The 22,676-nt window shown below is 44.1% G+C and overlaps 1 protein-coding gene across 3 annotated transcripts in view; it reads right to left on the minus strand.

Moving 5' to 3' along the window:
- Positions 1-3,312: 3,312 nt before the first annotated feature.
- The window catches only part of AASS (aminoadipate-semialdehyde synthase), a 78,284-nt gene continuing 58,920 nt past the window's right edge, over positions 3,313-22,676 (minus strand). For all 3 annotated transcript variants that reach the window (XM_070423802.1, XM_070423803.1, XM_070423801.1), the window contains 6 exons: positions 17,181-17,348; positions 11,228-11,323; positions 8,860-8,975; positions 8,113-8,201; positions 6,456-6,632; positions 3,313-5,200 (listed from right to left, as the gene is read on the minus strand). In XM_070423802.1, the coding sequence (XP_070279903.1) occupies positions 5,082-5,200; positions 6,456-6,632; positions 8,113-8,201; positions 8,860-8,975; positions 11,228-11,323; positions 17,181-17,348 (765 nt within the window). In that variant the 3' untranslated portion in view covers positions 3,313-5,081. The remainder of the gene's footprint in view (positions 5,201-6,455; positions 6,633-8,112; positions 8,202-8,859; positions 8,976-11,227; positions 11,324-17,180; positions 17,349-22,676) is intronic.

A 22,676-nucleotide genomic window follows, 5' to 3' on the forward strand; every position in this document is an offset into this window, starting at 1 on the left:
GTATTAAATGTTAAGGCATGTAAATGAAGCACACTACACCAGTTTAAAGAATCTAGACATCCTTGTCGTTAAATTATAATGAACAAGTTTTTCTAAGGTTATCATTTCCTAAAAAAAAACAAGAGTGATGTCAGAGGAATGGCAGCGTGAGAGATTCCCTTGGCTTCTCCCACTGAAATTTCAGCAAGTTAACCAACTCTAATTCAACAAAGAATTCCCTACTCAATACAGAGGCATGCTCGAGAGACCCGCCAATTGAAGCATTTAAAGATGGACAACCGGGAATAAACAGAAAGATGAGGGGAGGAAGCTGGAGATGGCAGGCACTGCCTTAGGCATGAAGGAGCAGAAAGTTGCAGAGGGCAGTCCAGCAGGGCAAGGAGAGTGAACAGTGAGCCAGCAGATGACTGACAGGGCACGGGGTTCTGTGCATGGCTGTCTGTTGTTGGGCGTTGGAATTTCAGACAAAAAAATGGAACTACAGAGCCCTGCTGCCCCTTGGACTCCCAACACTCGTCTCCCGTTGCCCTTGGTGTCAAGTAAAGGAGCACATTACCTGGAAACTAAAAGTTATTGCAGTATAAGTGCTGCTTCCCTCTGTGATTGATCCCCAGTTCAGGTCCTTGGGGCGGGTCCCCACGAAGGCCTGGGGTTGCCATTATGGTGAGGGCAAAACAAACCCCACCCCCAAGCAGTGTAGCTGTACTGTCTTACAGAAGCTGTGGCAGTAAGCTCTGGGAGATAACAGAGGTAAAAATCTTGGGATTTAGCAACATCTTCTTAAAAATAGTAGAAAGACCTCTTCAGAAAAAGCTGCTAGAAAAGGGCCATTAATATAGACATCCATACATGCCTGGGCAAAGGAGACCAGCAAATGCCACGAATAACCATGAGTACCATCAGTAACAAGGATGCTCAGAAAGAAAATGAAAAATCCCCAGAAAGCAAGCTGGAACACATAGAAATATATATATATATATATGGCCCTAATATGCAAATAGACCAATCAACGGAACGACTGAACAACTGGTCGCTATGTGCGCTGACCACCAAGGGGCATACACGGAAGATGGTGGGCATCGGCTGCAGCAGGATGGTGAAGCAGGTGAGCAAGGGCGCCAGTTGCTGTCATCTGGGCGAGCCTCGGTGGTTACTGAAAATTCTTTGTTCCCGCACTGCACCACGGTCCCGCCCAGCGCTCACAGCTGCTGCGGGTGCCAGCCCCACTCACACCCACTGCTGGGGCCAGCAGCCGCCTCTGGCACCTGCTGACAGCACACCATCAGTGGGTGTGAGAGGCTTCTCCATCTCCCCCTGCTCCTGAGGGACGATCGGGGCCAGCAGCTGCCTCTCGCACCCGCTGCCGGCGACAGCCCCACTCACACCCACTGCCGGCGCCAGAGCCTCTGCTCACACCTGCTGCTGGCACCAGCTTCAGTCCTGATCGCTTGGCGCCATCAGCAGGTACAAGTGGCAGCGGTGAGAGCGGGGCTGCCAGCAGGGAGGGGACTGGGGCTGCGGTGGGAGGGGCTGGGTAGAGGTGTAGAGGATGGGCCGTGACCCACCCCTGTGCCCACTGTAGCCTTGCGGCCCATAGTTTCTTCCAAGGTGCATGAATTCGTGCACTGGGCCCCTAGTATGTGATATAAATAACAGAGATTTCAAGTCATTTAACTTTGTAAGACACATTTTCTCTTCTGCAACATCAGAGGCCTGGCCAAATTATTATTTTGGTCCTTTCTACTCTATGACCACTTTAAGATTCTTGTTGTGGAGCAAATACATCTATAGTTCATTTAAGCAGCATGGATGTTTGAGGAGTCCTCCAAAGTTATCCAAAAGATTGAAGAAAAAAAAAAAAAAAACACCTCAAAGCTAAAATCTCATTAACTTTAACATAAACTTCAGGCAAAAATGTTATTGCTAAAGAGGAAATGCTAATCTTTTGGAACATCTACTAGGTAACAGGCTTTTGTTCTCTCATTAACCTTTATAACCATCCTGTGAGTCTCTGTTATCCTCATTTCATATAGAAGAAAACAGATAGCATATTGGACAACTAATCACAGTGCTCCTCAGAGGCCCAGGGTCTACTATCTCAAGGGTCTAGGACAAGGAAAAATGGACAATAGAAAATAGAATCTGAAAGAGGCCAAAAAGGTAGAAAGATCTGGAAGATGTGGACATTAAGCCTACCAACATGGTTAGACCAGGGGTTCATAAACTATGGCTCAAGGGCCAAGTCGGCCCATCACCTGTTTTCATAAAGTTTTAATGGTACCAATCATGTCCACTCATTTAGGTGCCATCAATGGCTGCGTGCACACTACAAAGGCAGAAAATAGCAGCTGTGACCCCCCTTAGCCTTCAAAGCCTAAAATATTTATTTACCATACAAGTTTCCTGACCCTCTGATAGAGTCATATGCTTATTAACTATAAGCTATCCATTCATCCCCAGATCCTACCACCACCATCTTTATTATCGAAATATCTGTTGGAAAGTTTGTTACTGAAAGCCAATGTCTTTACTGGAGCTTACTGACATTTCCTTTTCTAGCGCTGACATTAAACCTGCCCTGCGATCACATCCCCTTTATCACTGTTATCATAAGACCTAAAGCAGTTAATTACATCGAGATCTCAACAAGTTCCCACTCCCACGCAAGGTGCTAGTTCCCTGGTTCCCATTCCATCAGGGCACTCTTCAAGGTTGGGGGTGAAATCAAGTTCTATTTCCAAATTCAATCTGTTAAACTCAATGCTGAGGTAAAAACTTCCATAACAGAATGTCTTTACTTATTAACAGATTATTGCTCTCCATATCGTACATATTTGTGATAGGTAGGACCCGGCCTTAAATCAACTTTGATCCTTTCAAATAGCATAGATGCTTTCTCGACTTTCATATACTCCACATCTAATCTCTGCTATTTCAAGGGTGGAATTAGTTTTAGATGCCAGGATATGAGCACAGTCAGTGAAAGTCAAACAGGTATTTAGTTTATATGTATAACTAATTATAAAATCTTTATTAGTTATATATAATGTTTATCCCAAGGAGCCAACAAATGTTTTATTTGTAATCGAATCTCTTTTATAACAACTTGAGATCTAATTCCAATCTCATACAATGTATATTCAAAGCATATAACTCAGTGATTTTTTTAGGATATTCAGAATTGTCCACCATTACCACAATCAACTGTACAATATTTTCATCACCCCAAAAAGGAACCCCCAACTCATCAGTAGTCACTTCTGCTCCCCTCCAACTGTAAGTAACCTCTAATCTAGTTTCTCTATATACAGATTTGACTAATCTGGACATTTTATATAAATGAAATCATCTATGTGGCCTCTTCTGTCTGGCTTCTTTCACTTCGCACCATGCTTTCCAGGTCCATCCATCTTGTAGCCTGTATTAGTAATTCATGTATTCTTTTATTGTCAAATATTCCATTGTATGAATACACCACCTTTTGTTTATGCATTTATCAGTTGACTGACGTTTGGATTGTTTTCATTTTTGGCTATCATGGATAATGCTGTTACACACATTTCTTTACAAGTTTGCATGGACATAGTATGTTTTCATTTCTCTTGTGTATATACCTAAGAGTGGAATTGCTGGGTCATATGGTAACTATGTTCAGCCTTTGCGTTGAACTGTTTTCCAAAGCAACGGCACCATTTTGCATTTCCATCAGGCCTTTATGAGGGCTTCCGATGTCTTTACATCCTCACCAGCATGCTTTTATTACAGCTATCTTGGTGAGTATGAAGTGATGCCTCATTGTAAGTTTGATTTGCATTTCTCTGATAGCTAATGATGTTGAGCATCTTTGTGTGTGCTGATGGCCTTTTGTTTATCTTCTTTGGAGAACTGGCAATTCAGATCCTTTGTCCATTTCTTTACTTTGGGATCTTTGTCTTTTTATTGGGTTATAGTAGTTCTTTATGTATTCTAAATACAAGTTCCTCCCTTACCTGATATATGATTTGCGAACATTTTCTCTCATTCTGTGGATTGTCATTTTGCTTTTTCGATGGTACCCTTGGAAGCACAAAGGTTTTTTATTCTGATGATGTCCAATTTTCTTTTCCTTTTGTTTCTTGTGCTTTTGGTTTCATTTATTTAAGAAATTATTGCCATAAAACCAAGGTCATGAAGATTTATGCCTATAATTTTTCCTAATAGTTTTATTGTGTTTGCTCTTATATTTAGGACTTTGGTTCACTTTGACTTAATTTTTATATGTGCTGTGAGGTAAGGGTACAACTTCATTTCTAAGCATGTAGATATTCAGTTGTTCCAGCACCAATAGATAAAAACACTATTTTTCTCTAGTAAATTGTCTTAGTAACCTTTTCAATCATCTATTGACCATAAATATGAGTTATTTCTGGACTCTCAATCTATTCCTATGAGTCTGGAAGTGTTCCTTCCTCTCCAATTTCTTGGAATGATTTGAGAAAGGTAAGTGTTAATGCTTCTTAAATGTTTGGTAGAATTCACCTGGGAAGCCATCAGATCCTGGACTTTCGGGGAAGTTTTTAATTTACTGATTCAATTTTATTACCTATAATTGGTCTACTCAGATTTTCTATTTCTTCATGACTCAGTCTTGGAAGGTGTATGCTTCCAAAAATTTATCCATTTTTTCTAGGTTTTTCAATTTGTTGGCATATCATTGTAGTAGTCTTTTAGGATCCTTTGCATTTCTGTGATGTTGAGGAAATATTTTCTATCTAAAAAGATGAAACTTCATCTGCTGAATATAGGAAAATATATTCTTGTAGGAAAACAGTTGCACAATAAATTAACAAATAATACAATCATCATCACTTTTACACACACGTGAAAAAATACATGATAGGATTATTAAAGTTCTCTGGTAATTACTGGCATATCCTGTTCCAAATATTTGCATAAGAAAATAGAGATTTATATTTCAAAAACATCATTGTAATGACAATCAAAATATATGTTTTATACTTTAAAATAGTACTGTAGCAAACATGTTTGTTGCACAAATGTTCAGAGCTGTATTGCTTGGGAAGATAAAATATAATTCTCAATTAAGGTTTGATTGTGCTCTGTGTTGTATAGATAATGCCTTCTGCTTTAATTCGCTCCAATATTGGTCCATAGATCTCCTTTGAAAAGGGTCCAATTAGGCCTTTAGCATGAATTTCACCTGAAAGAAAATTAATTTGTAGTTACCATTTTAAAGGTGGTATTAAATGCTAATTTCTGCAGCAAGGGTCTCCATATAGCAGTTAAGTCAGAGTCAATGAATTATTGGAGGCCTAAACATTTTTAAAATAGCTGCTTAAATGTCCCCTACTAAATTATTACTTAATCAATTTTAGATTAATAACACAACTGGACTTAGGGATAGTGTCAGAATTTATACACTTGACTGCATTAACCCCTGCCAAGACAATCAGAGAATAAAGTAAAATAAGAAAGTAAAGTAAATCTAACTGGCTGCTTTATTTGCTTATTTCATTTTATTTAAAAGCATAATACCCAACAGAAGGAATTAAAGCCCACCTGGTTATGTGGGCATGGGTGTCTATTGCTGAAACAGTGAGTCTGGACACATTCCTTAAAGGCCATTATTACCCCATCCTTCATCACGTCATCACCCTTGTTCCGCAATAACTAAGTACATGGTTTAACGTGATATTAGCTGAGATGCTATTCTAGATACATCTTCTCATCATTTGACATTGATATGCTTTGATGTTTTCTACTCTCCTCACACTTTCACATGGGCCAAATGGGGCATTGTGTTCAGAGGTAATGCTTACTTGAACTTATACATGATCTTCAGGGAAGAGTGAAGAGTTAAAATTTGAATTCATTCTGTTCAAAATATTTATTGAGTACTCATAACATACTGAGACATGAAGATTAATAAAACATGGTCTCAATAAAGCGAGTGCTTCACAGCAAAAAACAAAATTAAAAAAAATAATAAAACCTGGTCTCTATGTTGGAAGACCTGGAAGTGAATGCCCTTTGCTATTTCAGTGTTACAACCTCCCAAATATAAAAAAAAAAGAAAGAAAGAAAGAAAGGGAGTTCACATTGCTTGGAGGCCCCGCCATGTGGTAGGAGCTTTACGTATTATTTCACTTTAGCATCACAACAACCCTATGAATCGGCGATGACGATCCCCAGTTTGAAGATGAGGGAACTCTGGCTCAGAGATGCTGAGTAACTTGCACCTCATCGCTCAGCCTCATCTGTGACTGAGCTGGGAGAGAAGGCGGTGCTAACGCCAAAACCCATGTTTGTCACTCCCACGGAGTCACTCCCAGTCAGCCCGCGCCTGGATCTTCTGAGATGGCTCACTTAGTGAACGCCGTGTCATACTCAAGAATAGCTATTGGATGCCCAGGCACCGAATGACTTGAAGATGATAAGGATATGAAAGAACTTACCATCTAGCAACATCTTGGCTGCCATAGCGGTGGGGAACCCCACAGTTTTAGCCATGGCTGAAAAGCCATTGATGTCTCCATAAACCACAAGATCAATAGTTTTATTTTCTAAATGCCCAGACGGATGTCTGATTCCAAAGCTGTCTCTCATCACAATCATATCTTTCTCTCCAGGACCTTAAAGTAAGTAAGCAGACATTATAAAATGCCACCGTCATTACAACCCCAATATTGTATTTCCTCTCCTGCTACTGCCCTTTTGCTCTCATGAGTCTCCCTCCCCTTAGATATGGTTCCTAGACAACTAGCCATACTGCTTTGTAGCTCAGAGACCCATTGGAAAACTCAAGGGAATGATGACTAGAATAACAGTCTGCTATCCAGGTGCCATCACTACAGCCGAGTATAGGCATGAGGGCTCTGCCTCAACGGCCATCCACTTTCTCTCAAAAATGCTCCTGCAGTTTTTCCAAATGAGCTAAAAATTAAAAGTAAAACTAATAATACTTTCTTTTTACATATTACCCAAGTTCATTCTTTTTATTTTAAAAAAAGTTTTTATTTATTTTAGAGAAAGAGGAAGGAAGAGGGAGAGAGAGAGAAACATCAACAATGAAGGATGCTTGGGTCATTCACTGAGAAGGGTCAGATTGGGCAGGAACAGGTTTGGGGTGAGGATGTGTGTGTGGAAATGAAGAGTTCTGCATTAGAGATGATCATTAGACAGGCACCACTTAGATAGCTGAACTATGTATGGATCTGTAACTCCAGCTGGGGTGCAGGCTAGAGACTTGAATCCGGAATTCTTTAACCTATAGCGCAGCACTGTGCAACAGAAATAGACTGTGAGCAAAGTATGTATTTTAAAATTTCCCAGTAGCCCCATTAAAAAATAAAAAGAGCCAGCAGGTGTGGCTTAGTGGCTGAGCACTGACCCATGAACCAGGAGGTCACGGTTGATCCCATCTCCAGGCACAGGTGGGGTTGTGGGCTCTGTCTCCAGTGGAGGGCCTATAGGAGGCAGCCCATGGATGATTCTCTCTCATCATGGATGTTTCTCTCTCTCCCTCTCCCTTCTCTCTCTGAAATCAATAAAAACATTAGGAAAAAAGGAAGAAAGAAAGAAAGAAAGAAAGAAAGAAAGAAAGAAAGAAAGAAAGAAAGAAAGAAAGAAGGAAGGAAGGAAGGAAGGAAGGAAGGAAGGAAGGAAGGAAGGAAGGAAGGAAGGAAGGAAGGAAGGAAGAAAGAAAGAAAGAAAGAAAGAAAGAAAGAAAGAAAGAAAGAAAGAAAGAAAGAAAGAAAGAAAGAAAGAAAGATCAACAATGAGAGAGAATCATTGATCGGCTGCTTCCTGCATGCCCCTCACTGGGGCTCGAGCCCATAACCCAGGCAAGTGCCCTGACTGGGAATAGAACCGTGACCTCCTGGTTCATAGGTTGATGCTCAACCACTGAATTACACTGGCTGGGCCCAAATTCATTCTTATTTTACAGTTCTCTCAATTTTCCCTCTGAAAAAAGTCAAGAGCTCTTTCCCTCATATCATACTACCCCATTCCTACTGCTTGGCTCCTGCCCCCTAACATAATTTGCCGGTTATACTGACTACATCGTATGTTTCTTCTCCTGAGATGTTCAGCTAATAGCCAATGGCTTACCGTAGGAAAGTTTCATGGCCAAATACTTGGAAAGCGCATCCACAACAGACTCTGCCCGAGGGACTTGTTCATCACCAAGTAAGCCCAACCTGAGGAGCACAAGAGATGGCTGCGTTAGTACAAGTCCTTGCATATTCCCACTTGGGAAACAGAAGGGAGCACTCCTTGGATTTCACCTTGAAGGGAATAATCACAAAATGACAGTTCAAGGCATAGGACTCTCCTAAAATGTAAAATAATAATAACAACAGTAATGTTACAACCGTTAGAATCATCCCCAGACTCTCCCAGGCAGCACTGTCTGGAGCAGAACTAACACATTGAAAATTCACGCTATTGCAAAGCTTTTTATGAGATTCTCTCGCGGGTTCGTTCTCCCACATTAAGGATGACAGCAGAATGTGCCACCACTGTGTGAACAAATGTTTTAAAACAGTTGGAAAACGACTGGGTGATTCTCCAGAGGAGAGAAAAAAATCCCACCTGTTTTGAGTACTGAGTAGTAAAGTGTCTCAGAATAAGTATTTCCCAAGTTATAATTGCCATTGAATTTCTCTCTCAATCGACATCTCACCCCCACATGAACATGGTATATGTTAATCTCTCTAAAACAGGCCAACACTAGAGCAGCAAATTAGCCAAAGGCAATGTAAAACGTTTGATTTTATCCTGACCTTTCTTTGATGGAAAAGGATTAAGGGATCATCTACCCAATAGTTAGCTCTGCGTTGACTGGTGGGTGCCTACCGTTCAGCAGCCTCCAGCTGGGTGCTGTCTCCGCCTAGTTTCTTAAAGACAGCTTCCTTAAGTGCGTCCTGCGTGGAGGAGGGCGGAATCCCAACTAGATCACACAGGAGCTCTTTCTGGTTAGAAGAAGAAAAATGAAAACTCTAAGTTCCTAATAGAATAAACAAGTTGAGAAAGTATTTTGTTAAGACATTGGACCTCAAATGCACCAAATTAAATTAGAAATAGTAAACTGTAACGCATACATGTGCATACACATGTGTCTGCACACCCACACATCAATAAATGCACGGTATTCAAGAATGATATTTCAGCAATAAAAATGGGCCATAACATTAAATCAGTACGAAACAGATGGTATCATAATGACATCACATATCCTGTCTTTGCGTATCCTCTCCATCACTTTTTCACCCATTCCCCCCTCACCCTCCAGCCATCCATTTTGGCCAGAATGAAATGGCTTATTGCTTTGGTTGCTAGTAGCAACCAAAGTTATTTTGTAGATTCCAGAGATGAAAAAGACCTTGCAGATAATAAAATCTCAAAGAAGGAAACTTAAACAGTGGCCATAGCTTTTTCTACTTTCTAAACAAGAGTTTTTTCAGTCTCTCAAGGGAAAAATTATGCTTTAGATTGCAGGGGTGGGGAATGTCCGGCCCTCGGGCCATAGAAGGCCCACTAAATCATTCAGTCTGGCCCTGCCAAGGCATAAGGGGTGAGTTAATTAAATGTTTGACCAAATATAGCAGGCTAATTTTTAAGTTGATAGTTTTGTATGGCCCGCACATGATATTATAAATATTCAAGTGGCCCCACCCCTGGTTAAGGAAAAACAAACTGGTTCACAGGTCAAATTTGGCTCACCACCTGGTTTTGCAAGTAAAAAGTTTTATCACTAGTAAAACTTGCTCATGTGTTGATCTACTGTCTATGGCAGAATTGAATAGTCTGACAGACATCGCTGGCCCATAAAGCCAAATATATTTTTAATTTGGTCTTTAAAAAAATGTTTGTCCATCCTTACTCTAGACCAGGGGTGGGCAAACTTTTTGACTCGAGGGCCACAATGGGTTCTTAAACTGGACCGGAGGGCCGGAACAAAAGCATGGATGGAGTGTTTGTGTGAACTACTATAAATTCCAAGTAAACATCACTACATAAAAGGGTACGGTCTTTTTTTTTTTTTCAGTTTTATTCATTTCAAACGGGCGGGATCTGGACCTTGGGCCGTAGTTTGCCCACGGCTGCTCTAGACTGTAGCTACCAAGATACTTGGACCAGCTCTAAGAATACCTGTACCAACCTTCCCAATGCAACTGCCTCACCCCCATGTTCACCCTATAGATACTTATTCACTTCTGTCCAACCAGTACATTTGTGGATGGTAAGACTTGAATTGGAAAGACTCTCAGACACACAAAATAACTGAATTAAAAAGCAATTGACCAACAAGAATACCAAAGTTTCTTTGGGGAGACTTATAAAGATTGGCAATATTGATCCTTTTCTCCCTGTGATAAATTTCTGGCATTTCTATTGGAATATGGGCACATTAAGTTGGATGACCAGCGAGTAACAAGTTAATTCCTAGCAGATAGTGGAAGCTCTCTCTACTTTACATTTAGTTCCAAGCCTCCAAAGTCCCTTCCAACACTGAACCTCTAAGATTTTTCAAAAATATTTTTTAATTGATTTTTTTTTAGAGAGTGAAAGGGAGAGAGAAACATCGATGTGAGAGAGAACCATTGATTGGCTGCCTCCTGCATGACCCCTACAGGGGTTCGAGCCTGAAACCATGTGTCCTGACACAGGATCAAATCAGCAACCTTTTCATGCACGGGACAACACCCAACCAACTGAGCCACCTGGGGGGAAATCTTCCAATTTTAATCGATTTTAATACAACACAGATGTGGGGTGAACTTGGGAACTGAAAATTCAAATTACGCTTGATTACAAACGGCCGAATGAAAGAATTGCTGGGATTCACGGGTTAGGAATCAGTTCTGTGATACCGCCAGCAGCCCTCCTGTGCTATCAGTGCAGGAGGCCCAGACTTAACTCCTCTCACTGGGTCACCACGTAGGCCAGTGGCAGAGCCCAGAGCCCAGTGCGGAGGACAAGTTCATCTCTTCCTGGAATGAGAGAGCCACCAAGTGCTAGAAGTTACTGAGGAAACAGGCCCGGAGTCAGCCTCCAAGCTCTCCATCCTGCCTCCATCCTCCCATAACAGTGAACAGAAAGGGGCCTTTGGGGCTAGAGGGTTTACTTTGCTGCGGGTAAGCCACACAATGGACTCTTTAGCTGGCCCAAACCAAGTTCAAACCTAACCAGTCAGAATGCATATCATTGTGGAATTACTCACCCAGGTGAGAGGCTTGGCCTCAGGTCGAAGTGCGGGAAATGCATCTCTGTTTATAAGACCCAGTTTCACCAGTCCGTTCAAGGCTTTAGCATATCCCTGCAAGGAGAAGGATTAACCAGTGCATGAAAATTTTCTCTTCAAAAAACAATTTTAAGTGTTTTTGGAAAGAGGGCTCTGTGTTTACAACTTGTTTAGAACACAGGCTGAAAGCGTCATCTGCGTGGCTCCTGTGGATGCAGCCTCCTTCAGGTTCCAAACAAAATCAATAGTGTCAGCAACAATTCCACTGTTTACATAAGCGGCCTTGAGAGACTGGGGTGCTGACTGCTGTTTCTGGGGCCATCGAGTGGTATTCTCTGGCAGCAGGAAGGCAATTTCCTTCTGTGTCAAATTTCAGTTCAGCAAACAGTATTCAATAGAACAGTTGTTCTCTCTCCTAATGGAAGAAGGACGTTTTAAGAAGAGCTCCCCAAAGCAGGTAATCCATTCTAATGATTAAGAGCCACCATTCTAATGCCTATACAGAGCAGGGGGGAAAGTAGACCAGAAAGATTTTTCTAAAATGTCATAACTCTGATAAAAATTCCTCGTGTGTTCTTCATTATCTACAGGAGAAGTCTGAAGTCCTTGGCCTATTACATAAAATCCATCCCCATATGCCCTTCTAGCCAACTCACTATCATCATCTCCACCACTCACCATTTCCCGAGTGGAATGGTGCTCTTCAGAGACCTGGGCCTCTGTGCACACTGCCCCTGCGCCTGATGGGGAGCCCCTTCTCCACCAAGGAAATGTTTACTCCTCCCTTAAGATCAAGCTCAGCAAACCTACTGAGCCCCTAGATCAGTGATGGTGAACCTATGACACACGTGTCAGAGGTGACATGCAAACTCATTTTTTTGGTTGATTTTTCTTTGTTAAGTGGCATTTAAATATATAAAATAAATATCAAAAATGTAAATCTTTGTTTCACTATGGTTGCAAATCAAAAAATTTCTATATGTGACACAGCACCAGAGTTAAGTTAGGGTTTTTCAAAATGCTGACACGCAGAGCTCAAAAGGTTCACCATCACTGGCCTAGGTAAATGGGCACTCCCTTCTCCTCTGTAGCATTTTGTATATATCTCTGTTATGGCACTTGACACAAATTGTAATTCTCTATTCAGCTGCTGAACAGTAGTATAGAATGTGTGTGTGTGTGTGTGTGTGTGTGTGTGTGTGTAGGTGTGTATGTGCCCTCACCCATTTATCCATCTCACCAGCAAGCTGAGAGAACAAGTGACTGGATGAATAGATTCTGAATGATGATGAAGTGATTGAAGATCATAACTGTATGTTATGCTGTGAGCAAATATGGGGGGTGGGGGTAAGGGGCTTTGTATCTGCTGCAGTTACAGAGACAGAGGCAGAGAAAGAGGGAAAGAGTGGAAGAGGAGGAGGAGGAGGAGGAGGAGGAGGAGGAGGAGGAGGAGGAGAAGCAGCAGGAGGAAGAAGAGAAAAATGTAAAATTGTTTTAAGAAGCAATAAAATGTTAACATATCAAAGTGTCCGTAGCCATCGGATAGTTCACTGCTGTGTGGCCAACTAGTAATTTTCACATTTCAGAGAGGTTGTATTATTCAAACTGTTCAAAGGTTACTAATTAAAGAATTCACATTTATTTGATCCTATCCAATGCAATATATTTCAAACGGGAGAAACAAAAAAGCAGTATCCCAGCTTGCTTCTAGAATCCCTTCATCCAATTTCTCAAATACTGAGATATTTCTTAATCTCAGAAATATATTTTTATGGCGATCTCTAGAAGTCAATGTATCGTATGTATTCATTCACCAAGAAGCATTTAGCAAATTGCTCCCATGTGTCACACTTGTGCTAGGGGCTGAGGCCACAGAGATGATCAACGCAGTCCTCACCCACGAAGAAACTGAAATCCAATAGAAAGTCAAACAAACAAACAAAAAATGCCTGGTACATAATGAGCAGAGCTACATGACTGCTGTTGACTACACTGCAGTAGAATATTCTAAGTGCTATGACAGAGGTAAACAGGACCGTGGGCGCTCAGAGGAGGGGACCTCACGTAGATGTGGGGGAGGGGAGTCCAGGAGAAGGAGTTAAGAAAAGATCCCAGGGGAAGGTGGGATCCAGCTGAGTCTGCCAGGACAACAGGTGACGGGCAGGTGCCTAAGACCCGCGGTGTCCCTGTCACACTGGGATGACAGTGTCTCATCTCTAATACCCAAGGGAATGGCCAGGTTATGGAAGGGTCACTGACACTGCGCAGGACGGTGGCCCTCGTGGACATAAACACTGTGAAGTCTTCCATCCTCCAGGGTTCGGTCGCCTGGCTCCCAGCCATGCACTCGAGAGCGGGGTTCAGTTCTTAAATCTCTTAAAACCCTCTGTTTCTGGGTCTACACATTTGGCAAGCGGCTATATCTAACGCTAACAGAAAACCTAATTCCTGCACCTCCCCCAAGAAGTTACTACTCTCTAAATAGGAATCAAGAAATGTTCCCGAGCTGGGGCTGGTCTGGCTTTAATCCAGACTAGAATTTCTGTTGTGCTTCCAGGCATGTGGAACACCCAAGGTGCCTAGATCCCCTCGGGATGTCACCACAGGCACCACAATTGACTCCTGGCCAGTGAGGACATCCCATTCATGACAGTACATGTACCTGCCCTCCAGGGGCTTAAAATCTATTTCAGGACACAAGAAAAATATACATAAAATAGAACTAGAAATGCTGGAAGTAAATGCTAACTTCCAACAAATTCCGCCAACTCTAAAGAGCAAGAGATGTAGTGGCTGTCTTCTCTTTAAAGATAAACAGAGCTCAAGGAGAAGCGAGGCAAACCAGAAGGCAGTCTTCATGAGCCGACACCATGGGACTAGCCTCTGCTCTCACAGTCACTTTCTCAGTGATTCCCTTCACACACGCATGCCACCAGCACCACCTCACACAGGGAAGGGGATCGAAAGCATCCTGGATGACAGAGTTGTGATTTTATTTATTTATTTTTAAGAACCTAATTCAGTTTAGTCATATATATAAATCCTATCTAATAATAGAGAAACATGGTAATTAGTCGTACCTCCACTACCCTTCCCATTGGCTAATCAGGGCGATATGCAAATTAACTGCCAACCAAGATGGTGGCCGGCAGCCAGGCAGCTTGAAGCTAACAGGAGGCTTGCTTGCTCCAGTGACGGAGGAAGCCAACGTTCCCCGCCTGCGGCTGCCGGCCTCTGAGCTTGCTGTTTGAAACATTGTTACAAATACAGAAGCTAAACAAAACCCCAGAAACCTGCTTTCAGCCAGCCGGGATCTCAGAGCTGGAGTTGAAACAGTGTTTCGATTATAGAACCCAAACAAACCAGATACCTGCTTTCAGCAGCCGAGGCCTAAGAGCTGGAGCCAAGCCTCAGAGCTAAAGCTGGCCCAGAATAAAAAAAAAAGAAATAAAGGAGAGGTTGGGAGTTTCAGTCACCCGCCAGCCTGAAAACAGCCCTCAGCCCCTCACCCAGACTGGCCAGGCACCCCAGTGGGGACCCCCACCCTGATCCAGGACACCCTTCAGGGCAAACCAGCCGGCCCCCACCCGTGCACCAGGCCTCTATCCTATATAGTAAAAGGGTAATATGCCTCCCGGCACCGGGATCAGCGTGACAGGGGGCAGCACCCAAACCCCCTGATCATCCCTGCTCTGTGCCTGATAGGGGGAAGCTCCCCAACCCCCTGATCACCCTGCGGCTCTGTGTGTGACAGGGTGCAGCACCCTAACCCCCTGATCGGCCCTGCTCTGTGTGTGACAGGGTGTGGCGCCCCAACTCCCCCCACGGGCCCTGCTCTGTGTGTGACGGGGTACAGCCATAACCTCCCCATCAGCCCTGCCCTGAGTGTGACAGTGGCGGCGCCCCAACCCCCTGATCGGCCCTGCTCTGTGGGTGATAGAGGTCGGTGCCCCAACCCCCTGATCCGCCCTGCTCTGTATGTGACAGGGGGTGGTGCCGCAACCTCCCCATCGACCCTGCCTTGAGTGTGACAGAGGGCGATGCCCCAACCCCCCAATCGGCTCTACCCTGAGCATGACTAGGGGTGGCATCGCAACCTCCCGATCTGCCCTGCTCTGTGCATGACAGGGGGTGGCGCCCCAACTCCCCAATTGGCCCTGCTCTGAGCCCGACCAGGGGCTGCACCTAGGGATTGGGCCTGCCCTCTGCCACCCGGGAGCAGGCCTAAGCCAGCAGGTCGTTATCTCCCGAGGGGTCCCAGACTGCAAGAGGGCACAGGCCAGGCTGAGAGGGACCCCCCCCCTCCTCCCCCCGAGTGCACAAATTTTTGTGCACCAGGCCTCTAGTATATATATAAATATATATAAATTAAATATATATATATGTAAATTTCAGAGAGGAAAGGAGAGGGAGAGGGAGAGAGAAACATCAATGATGAGAGAGAATCATTGATCGGCTGCCTCCTGCACGCCCCTTACTAGGGATTGAGCCCACAACCGGGGCATGTGCCCTTGACTGGAATGTAACCCGAGATCCTTCAGTCCACAGGCGGACACTCTATACACTGAGCCAGAAGGGTGAGGGCCAGAGTTGTGATTTTAAATACCAAGGTATGGAAAGCCTCACAGGCATGGGGCAGTTTCTTTCTCAAAGCCTTCAGAAGGTACCCACCCTGCCCACACTTTGATTTCAGACTTCTGACCTCCTGAATGATGAGAAAATAAACTCTGTTGTTTTAAGGCACCCAGTTAGTAGTAACTTGTTATAATAGCCCTAGGAAACTATTTCAATAAAATTGTCTTAATCTGGTCATACTTGTAACTACTCTTGTGTGATTAATAAATGTGTAATGAACATTTGTGTTTATGCTTCTAAAACAGTGGTTCTCAACCTTCCTAATGCCGTGACCCTTTAATACAGTTCCTCATGTTGTGGTGACCCCCAACCATAAAATTATTTTCTTTGCTACTTCATAACTGTAATTTTGCTACTGTTATGAATCGTAATGTAAATACCTGATATGAAGGATGTATTTAGGTGACCCCTGTGAAAGGGTCATTCGACCCCTGCAAAAGGGTCATTCAACCCCCAAAAGGGTCACAACCCACAGGTTGAGAACCGCTGTTCTAGAAGCTACACCTCATTTTGTGTTAAAAAGATGTTGCTTTGGCCTGGCTGGCATGGCTCAGTGGTTGACCTATGAACCATGAGGTCACAGTTTGATTCCGGTCAGGGCACATGCCCTGGTTGCAGGTTCGATCCCCAGTGGGAAGGGATGGGGGGAGGATGCATACAAGAGGCAGTGGGTCAATGGTTCTCTCTCCTCCTTGATGTTTCTCTCTCTCTCTCTCTCCCTCTACCTTCCTCTCTGAAATCAATAACAATATATTATTATTTTTTTTAAAAAAGATGTTGCTTTAGGAAAAGTGATGCTGACTACATCTTCAGCTTAAGGGACATAAAACAGAGGGCAAAGCTGATTGGCACCTTTTATCCCACTGGCCTCAGGCACTAATGAAACCAAAATTACATTTTTAGATTTTGAAAGATGCACTTTTCATTCTCACTGAACCTAAGAGGGTGGGGATGCTACCACCATCCAGCCGCCCTGGGAGCCTGGGACTGCAGCCAAACCCTGAAGGCAGAGCTGAGAGGTGAAGAGAAAGCAAGTCCCAGCAAGGTCACCTGACTCCCCAAAACTCATTACCCCTGAAGCCAGTCCTCTGCCCGCCCCCACTCCTCCTGGGTCTAAAGTTCCCTTTTGGCTCACATATTTTGAGCTGTCTCCTAATGTCTCTCAATCAAGAGTCCTGCGGACACAGACTCCAGTGTGGCCCACATCTTAATTATTCTGATTACTAGTAACAATGACGTGTACACATCACTCACATCAGAACAGGCAACGCGTTTCATCTGAAACACAGCCGCTTACCTTATATCTCAGTGTCCCCCGCAACAAAGTGTGAGCAGACGAAATGCCATAAATTTCAGCGTATTTGGTGCTGTCTCTGTTAGGATAGCCTTCCAGATTTAACCCAGGGTAGTAATCCATGGGAGTCACCGCGTCCAGAAAGGCGACGCCCCCTTCGGCGTTCACCACCTGAGGAAAAGGCACACAGGTTACACCGTGTTCCCCTGGCATCCATCTGTTGTTATTTGCATCATAAAGAAATCCAAGTTTTAAAAGAAAGCAATAGGGAATTTTTTGGGGGGAAAACTTTACTGAAACTACCATAATCAACATTTCATAGTCAGGCTGTTTCACTAGTGTGAGACTTCACAAGGCCATATGCTCCCAAACTTTACTTTAATTATTTTTTATTAAATTTATTGGAGTAACAATTGGTTATATATTATGAATTTCAGATTTACAACATTATAATTTGATATTTGTATCCTCTACGGCATGCTCACCAGTAAAAGTCCAGTCTTATTCCACTACCATATATTTGACCACCTTTACCCAATTCACCCTCTCCCCATCTTGTTCCCCTCTTCTTTCAAACTTGAAAATCTGACTGGAGCATTTCATTTTTTACTAAGATCTTGTTTTCTCTATTTTTTCATGCCCCCAGGTTAAATGGCACTGAATAATGTCCCCTTGAGGTTTTGTTTTTAAGCAAACAATAAGCTAAAAGCAACAGATACTCATTTAAATGGCTTCTAAGCTCAGAGCAATGGCAATGTTCTCACTGTTCTTTGGCTTTACCCCGTCCCCTTTCTGAATTCACACCAGGCACCCGCCTGGTACATTTCATTCACACAGCTAGCGCTTCCCGAGCACCTACCCCGTGGGCCTGGATCCCACTCATTGTGGAGGGAATATGAGGGATAAGACACAATTCCTGCCTCCATTCACTCCCTTATTCATTGAACAAACACTTCCTGAATGTCCACCAAGTGCCACGAGCTGTGCTGGAGCAATTATAAAGAGCTCATAGCCTGCACTCGTCAACCTACAGTATGTGTTGGGGACAGGGAGCAGGGGAGATGTCCCCTCACAAGAAAGACAACGAAATGAACATATAGTGAAACTCAAAAAAGTGCTGCCCCCACTATTACTGCTGGTGAGAAGTTAAATCCCCAATGCCCAAGCTCTAAATTTCTCAGTAGTCCTAGTACACAAAGCTCACCCCCTAGCACACACTCAAATGCAGTGGAGCATTTTTTTCCCTTTAATTTTGATTAAAGGACTAAGTTTTTCTTTCAGCTGGTGAGGTTTACGATCATTCTTGAGATAACGGAAAACATCCTGGAATGAGACAGCCAGGGCTGAGATTCCCAGGGAAGGGGTGTGGCTGCTGGATCTTGTCCTGTTTGCACTACAGGAAACAATTGCTGATCATGTGAGTAAAGCTGCAAAGAACAACCCTGCATGACAAATTCACCCAAAGAAGTCTCGGCTAAACCTAATGATTCTCAGAGCTTATCTGTAGGTAGGTTCTGGAGTGACAAAATGGAAATGTATGTCTCTCTACGGTGGAAGCCCAGAAGGAAATGTATTCTGCTGACCAGGGTCAGGCCTGGTAGAATCTCTCCACTTAAAAGGCTCACTTTGCAGAACGCCAAGCACCATCTAAAACTCCAGGACTGGCCTTAGCCGGTTTGGCTCAGTGGACACAGCGTCCACCTGTGAACTGAAGGGTCCCAGGTTTAATTCCAGTCAAGGGCACATGCTGGGTTATGGGCTCGATCCCCAGTATGGGGCGTGCAGGAGGTAGCTGATCAATGATTCTCTTTCATCATTGATGTTTCTTTCTCTCTCTCTCTCTCTCTCTCTCTCTCTCTCTCCTTTACGCTCTGAAATCAATGAAAATATGTTTTTAAAAATAATTAAAAAATAAAACTCCAGGACTGAGAATCTAAAAGAAGTGAGGAATGCTTATTTCATTTCCTGATAAAATTCTTCTGGATTGCACAGAAACCATTTTCAGGGAGACCATTTCTGTGCTATCCTATCTAATAACAGACAAACATGGTAATTAACCATACCTCCGACATGCTTCCCATTGGCTAATCAGGGCAATATGCAAATTAACTGCCAACCAAGATGGCGGCCGGCAGCCAGGCAAGCTGAAGCGAGCAGGAGGTTTGCTTGCTCCAGTGATGGAGGAAGCCAAGGTTCCCCGCCTGCCACTGCTGGGCTCTGAGCTGCACTCTAAGAAACAATGCTGCAATTATAGAAGCTAAACAAACCCCTGAAACCTGCTTTCAGCCAGCCAGGCCTCAGAGCTAGAGCTGCAACAGTGTTTCAATTATAGAAGCCAAACAAACCCAGATACCTGCTTTCAGCAGCCAAGGTCTCAGAGCTGGAGCCGAGCCTCAGAGCTAAAGCTGGCTCTCAGTTCCAGCGACAGCCATAGAAGGTAAATAAATCCCAGAATAAAAAAAAAGAAAAAAGAAAAAAAGGAGAGGTTGGGAGCTTCAGTCACCCGGCAGCCTGAAAACAGCCCTCAGCCCCTCACCTAGACTGGCCAGGCACCCCAGTGGGGACCCCCACCCTGAAGGGGGTGTGACCAGCTGCAAACAGCCATCATCCCCTCATCCAGGCTGGCCAGGCACCCAAGCGGGACCCCCACCCTGTTCTGGGACACCCTTCAGGGCAAACCAGCCAGCCCCCACCTGTGCACCAGGCCTCTATCCTATATAGTAAAAGGGTAATATGCAAACTGACCCTAACAGCAGAAGGACTGGGAATGACTGGTCACTATGACACACACTGACCACCAGGGGGCAGACACTCAATGCAGGAGCTGCCCTCTGGTGGTCAGGGCACTCTCACATGGGAGGAGCTCTGCTCAGCCACAAGCCAGGCTGATGGCTGCCAGTACAGCGGTGGTGGTGGGAGTCTCTCCTGCCTCCTCAGCAGGGCTAAGGATGTCCTACTGCAGTTTAGGCTGGCTCCCTGCTGGCAAGTGGACATCCCCTGAGGGCTGCCGGGCTGCCAGAGGGATGTCTGATTGCCATCTTAGGCCCAATCCCCCAGGGAGCGGGCCTAAGCCAGCAGGTGGTCATCCCCTGAGGGATCCCAGACTGCGAGAGGGCACAGGCCGGGCTGAGGGACCCCCCTCCCCCCAGAGTGCACAAATTTTTGTGCACTGGGACTCCAGTTTCTTTATAACAAATTTATTCTATCATAATTCTAAATTTTAATAGAAAAATTTATTAAGAAAGTGTGTGCTAACCTTCAGGGTCTTCACACCTATCTCATTTCTATAACCTATAGCAATTCTAAATCTTGTTTACTTGCTTGAAGGTTAGAAAAAAAATTTTAAGAAAAATTCAATAAAGACGACTAAATTCTAGCAACTTAGTAATCAGAAAGAAATCAGCTAGTTCACAAGTCTACCATGAGTCCTTTGTGAAGAAAACATGGAAATGTAAGGTGAATGATAATGATTCCTTTAGAGATTGGCAGATACTAAAGCAACTTGACCCAAAAATTACTGGGTAATCACTATCATTTGATATCAACTGAGAACTGTTATTTCTAGTGACATATTATAAGATTCATTAATAAGCTCTGTCTTGTTTAATATTTTATTAACGACTTAAATAAAGACAGAAAGAATGATTTATCTATTTGACAGAGAATATGCTTTCTTTTCTGGCTCAACAATACTCAGCTGCAGGACCCACTCCCAGCAGAGTTGCTCTATGTCCAACTCTTTTACACACACACACACACACACACATCTCCCAACCAACGAGAATCGATAATAAGCTCATCTATTGAACTAACAAGAAATATAACACAGGAAATATACAGACAATCACTTAGGACCCACTGTACTGCGTGCCTCATAAACATGACCTTTAACCCATGCAATAACCCATTTTTCAGAGGCAAAAACTGAGGCCGAGTCACCCAAAGGCACATTTGAGCCCAGGTTTACCTGGGTTCTTTCTCCTGTGCCATGTCTACACCCTTAATTGTGCTTATTTCTGGACGTCTTAAGAGGGGTACGATTGACGAGGTGCAGCATTCAGGATTGTGCCAGATCCTTGCCTGAAAATCGCACTAAACATGGTTGGCAGGCAAAGAGAGCAACAGCAGCTATTTTTAAACATTTGTTTTATTTCACAAATACCTTCTGACAACATTTACAGAAACAGAATTTCTTACAAAGGAGGGGCTGGGTGCGGCCATCAAGGTAAACTTGACTTGCAGGCCGACTCGAGGATGAGAAAACCTACCTCAGAGCTGTGTGTGCAGAGCAAGCACAGCCCTGACCCAGTGTGCCGCTGGGGGTAGCTGGGAGAGGAGGCTGACGGAGGGGATGGCGAAGCTCGGCATGTCATTCCCAGGTGCCACCATTACAGAAACTGTCCCTCTCCCCACGGAGGGCACAGAACTAAGGGAAATACAACCACCGTCTCCAGAGATGTAGAAGGGAATCAGGTGTCATTAAAAATAGGATTAGCTGGGAATTGTACCAGTGACTGAAAATTACTGCAAGGATGTGGGACAAGGAGACACGTCCTAATTCATGGGCCACTGCCTACGTCGCTGGGAAAGTTTGAGGCTTCAACTTTAAGCAGAAGCCAGAGGTCCCCTGAGTCCCCCTTTATGATCCTGTGAATAACCTAAGGCCTACTCCACGGTCACAGAGGGATTGGAGGGACAAGAACACAAGAGAGGCTGCTGGGTTGCGAGACAGGCGGGTGCACTTGAGTTGCTGAGTGAATGACACAGCATCCGAAAGATTCTGAGACACAGACAACGTGTGGGAGTGCAGACAAAAGAATAGGGAGTGAGGGCTGGAGTGGTCAGGGAAAGAGGCACCCGCAAGAGGAAGCTTGAGCAGGGCCTTGAAAAAAGTATCCATTTTAGCAAAGAAAAGCATCGTGTTTGCTCTCGGTGTCCTCCACGGAGGCAGGGCGATGCAAAAAGCACTTTTTTTTAAAAAGGAGCTCAGGCTGAAAGGGAAAAACTTCAAATTCCACAAATACAACTTCTGCTGCCTGAAATCTCCTCTTGCTTTCCCCACCATTGAACCTTACAGCAGGAACCCTGCAGATGAGTGTTATGCTTATCTTCCAACCGGGAGCCCAAAGCTCAGAGCGATGAAGTGATTGTTCTAGTGCCCCAGCCCGGCCAGAGCGCGAAGCCAGGCCAACTAACATCAAAGCCCTTGTTCTTTTTTCTTTTTAAATATATTTTTATTGATTTCAGAGAGGAAGGGAGAGAGAGAGAGAGAGAGAGAGATAAAAACATCAATGATGAGAGAGAATCATTGATTGGCTGCCTCCTGCATGCCCCCTATTGGCGATCGAGCCCACAACCCGGGCATGTGCCCTTGACTGGAATGGAACCCGGGACCCTTTAGTCCACGGGCCAACGCTCTATCCACTGAGCCACACCAGCTAGGGCAAAGCCCTTGTTCTTTATGTAGCACTCTCCTGACCCCCTCGTTGCTATCACTTA

This window comes from Myotis yumanensis, unplaced genomic scaffold, assembly GCF_028538775.1.
Source record: "Myotis yumanensis isolate MYYU_CA2020_CCGP unplaced genomic scaffold, mMyoYum1.0.hap1 SCAF_9, whole genome shotgun sequence".
Classification (NCBI taxonomy): Eukaryota; Metazoa; Chordata; class Mammalia; order Chiroptera; family Vespertilionidae; genus Myotis; species Myotis yumanensis.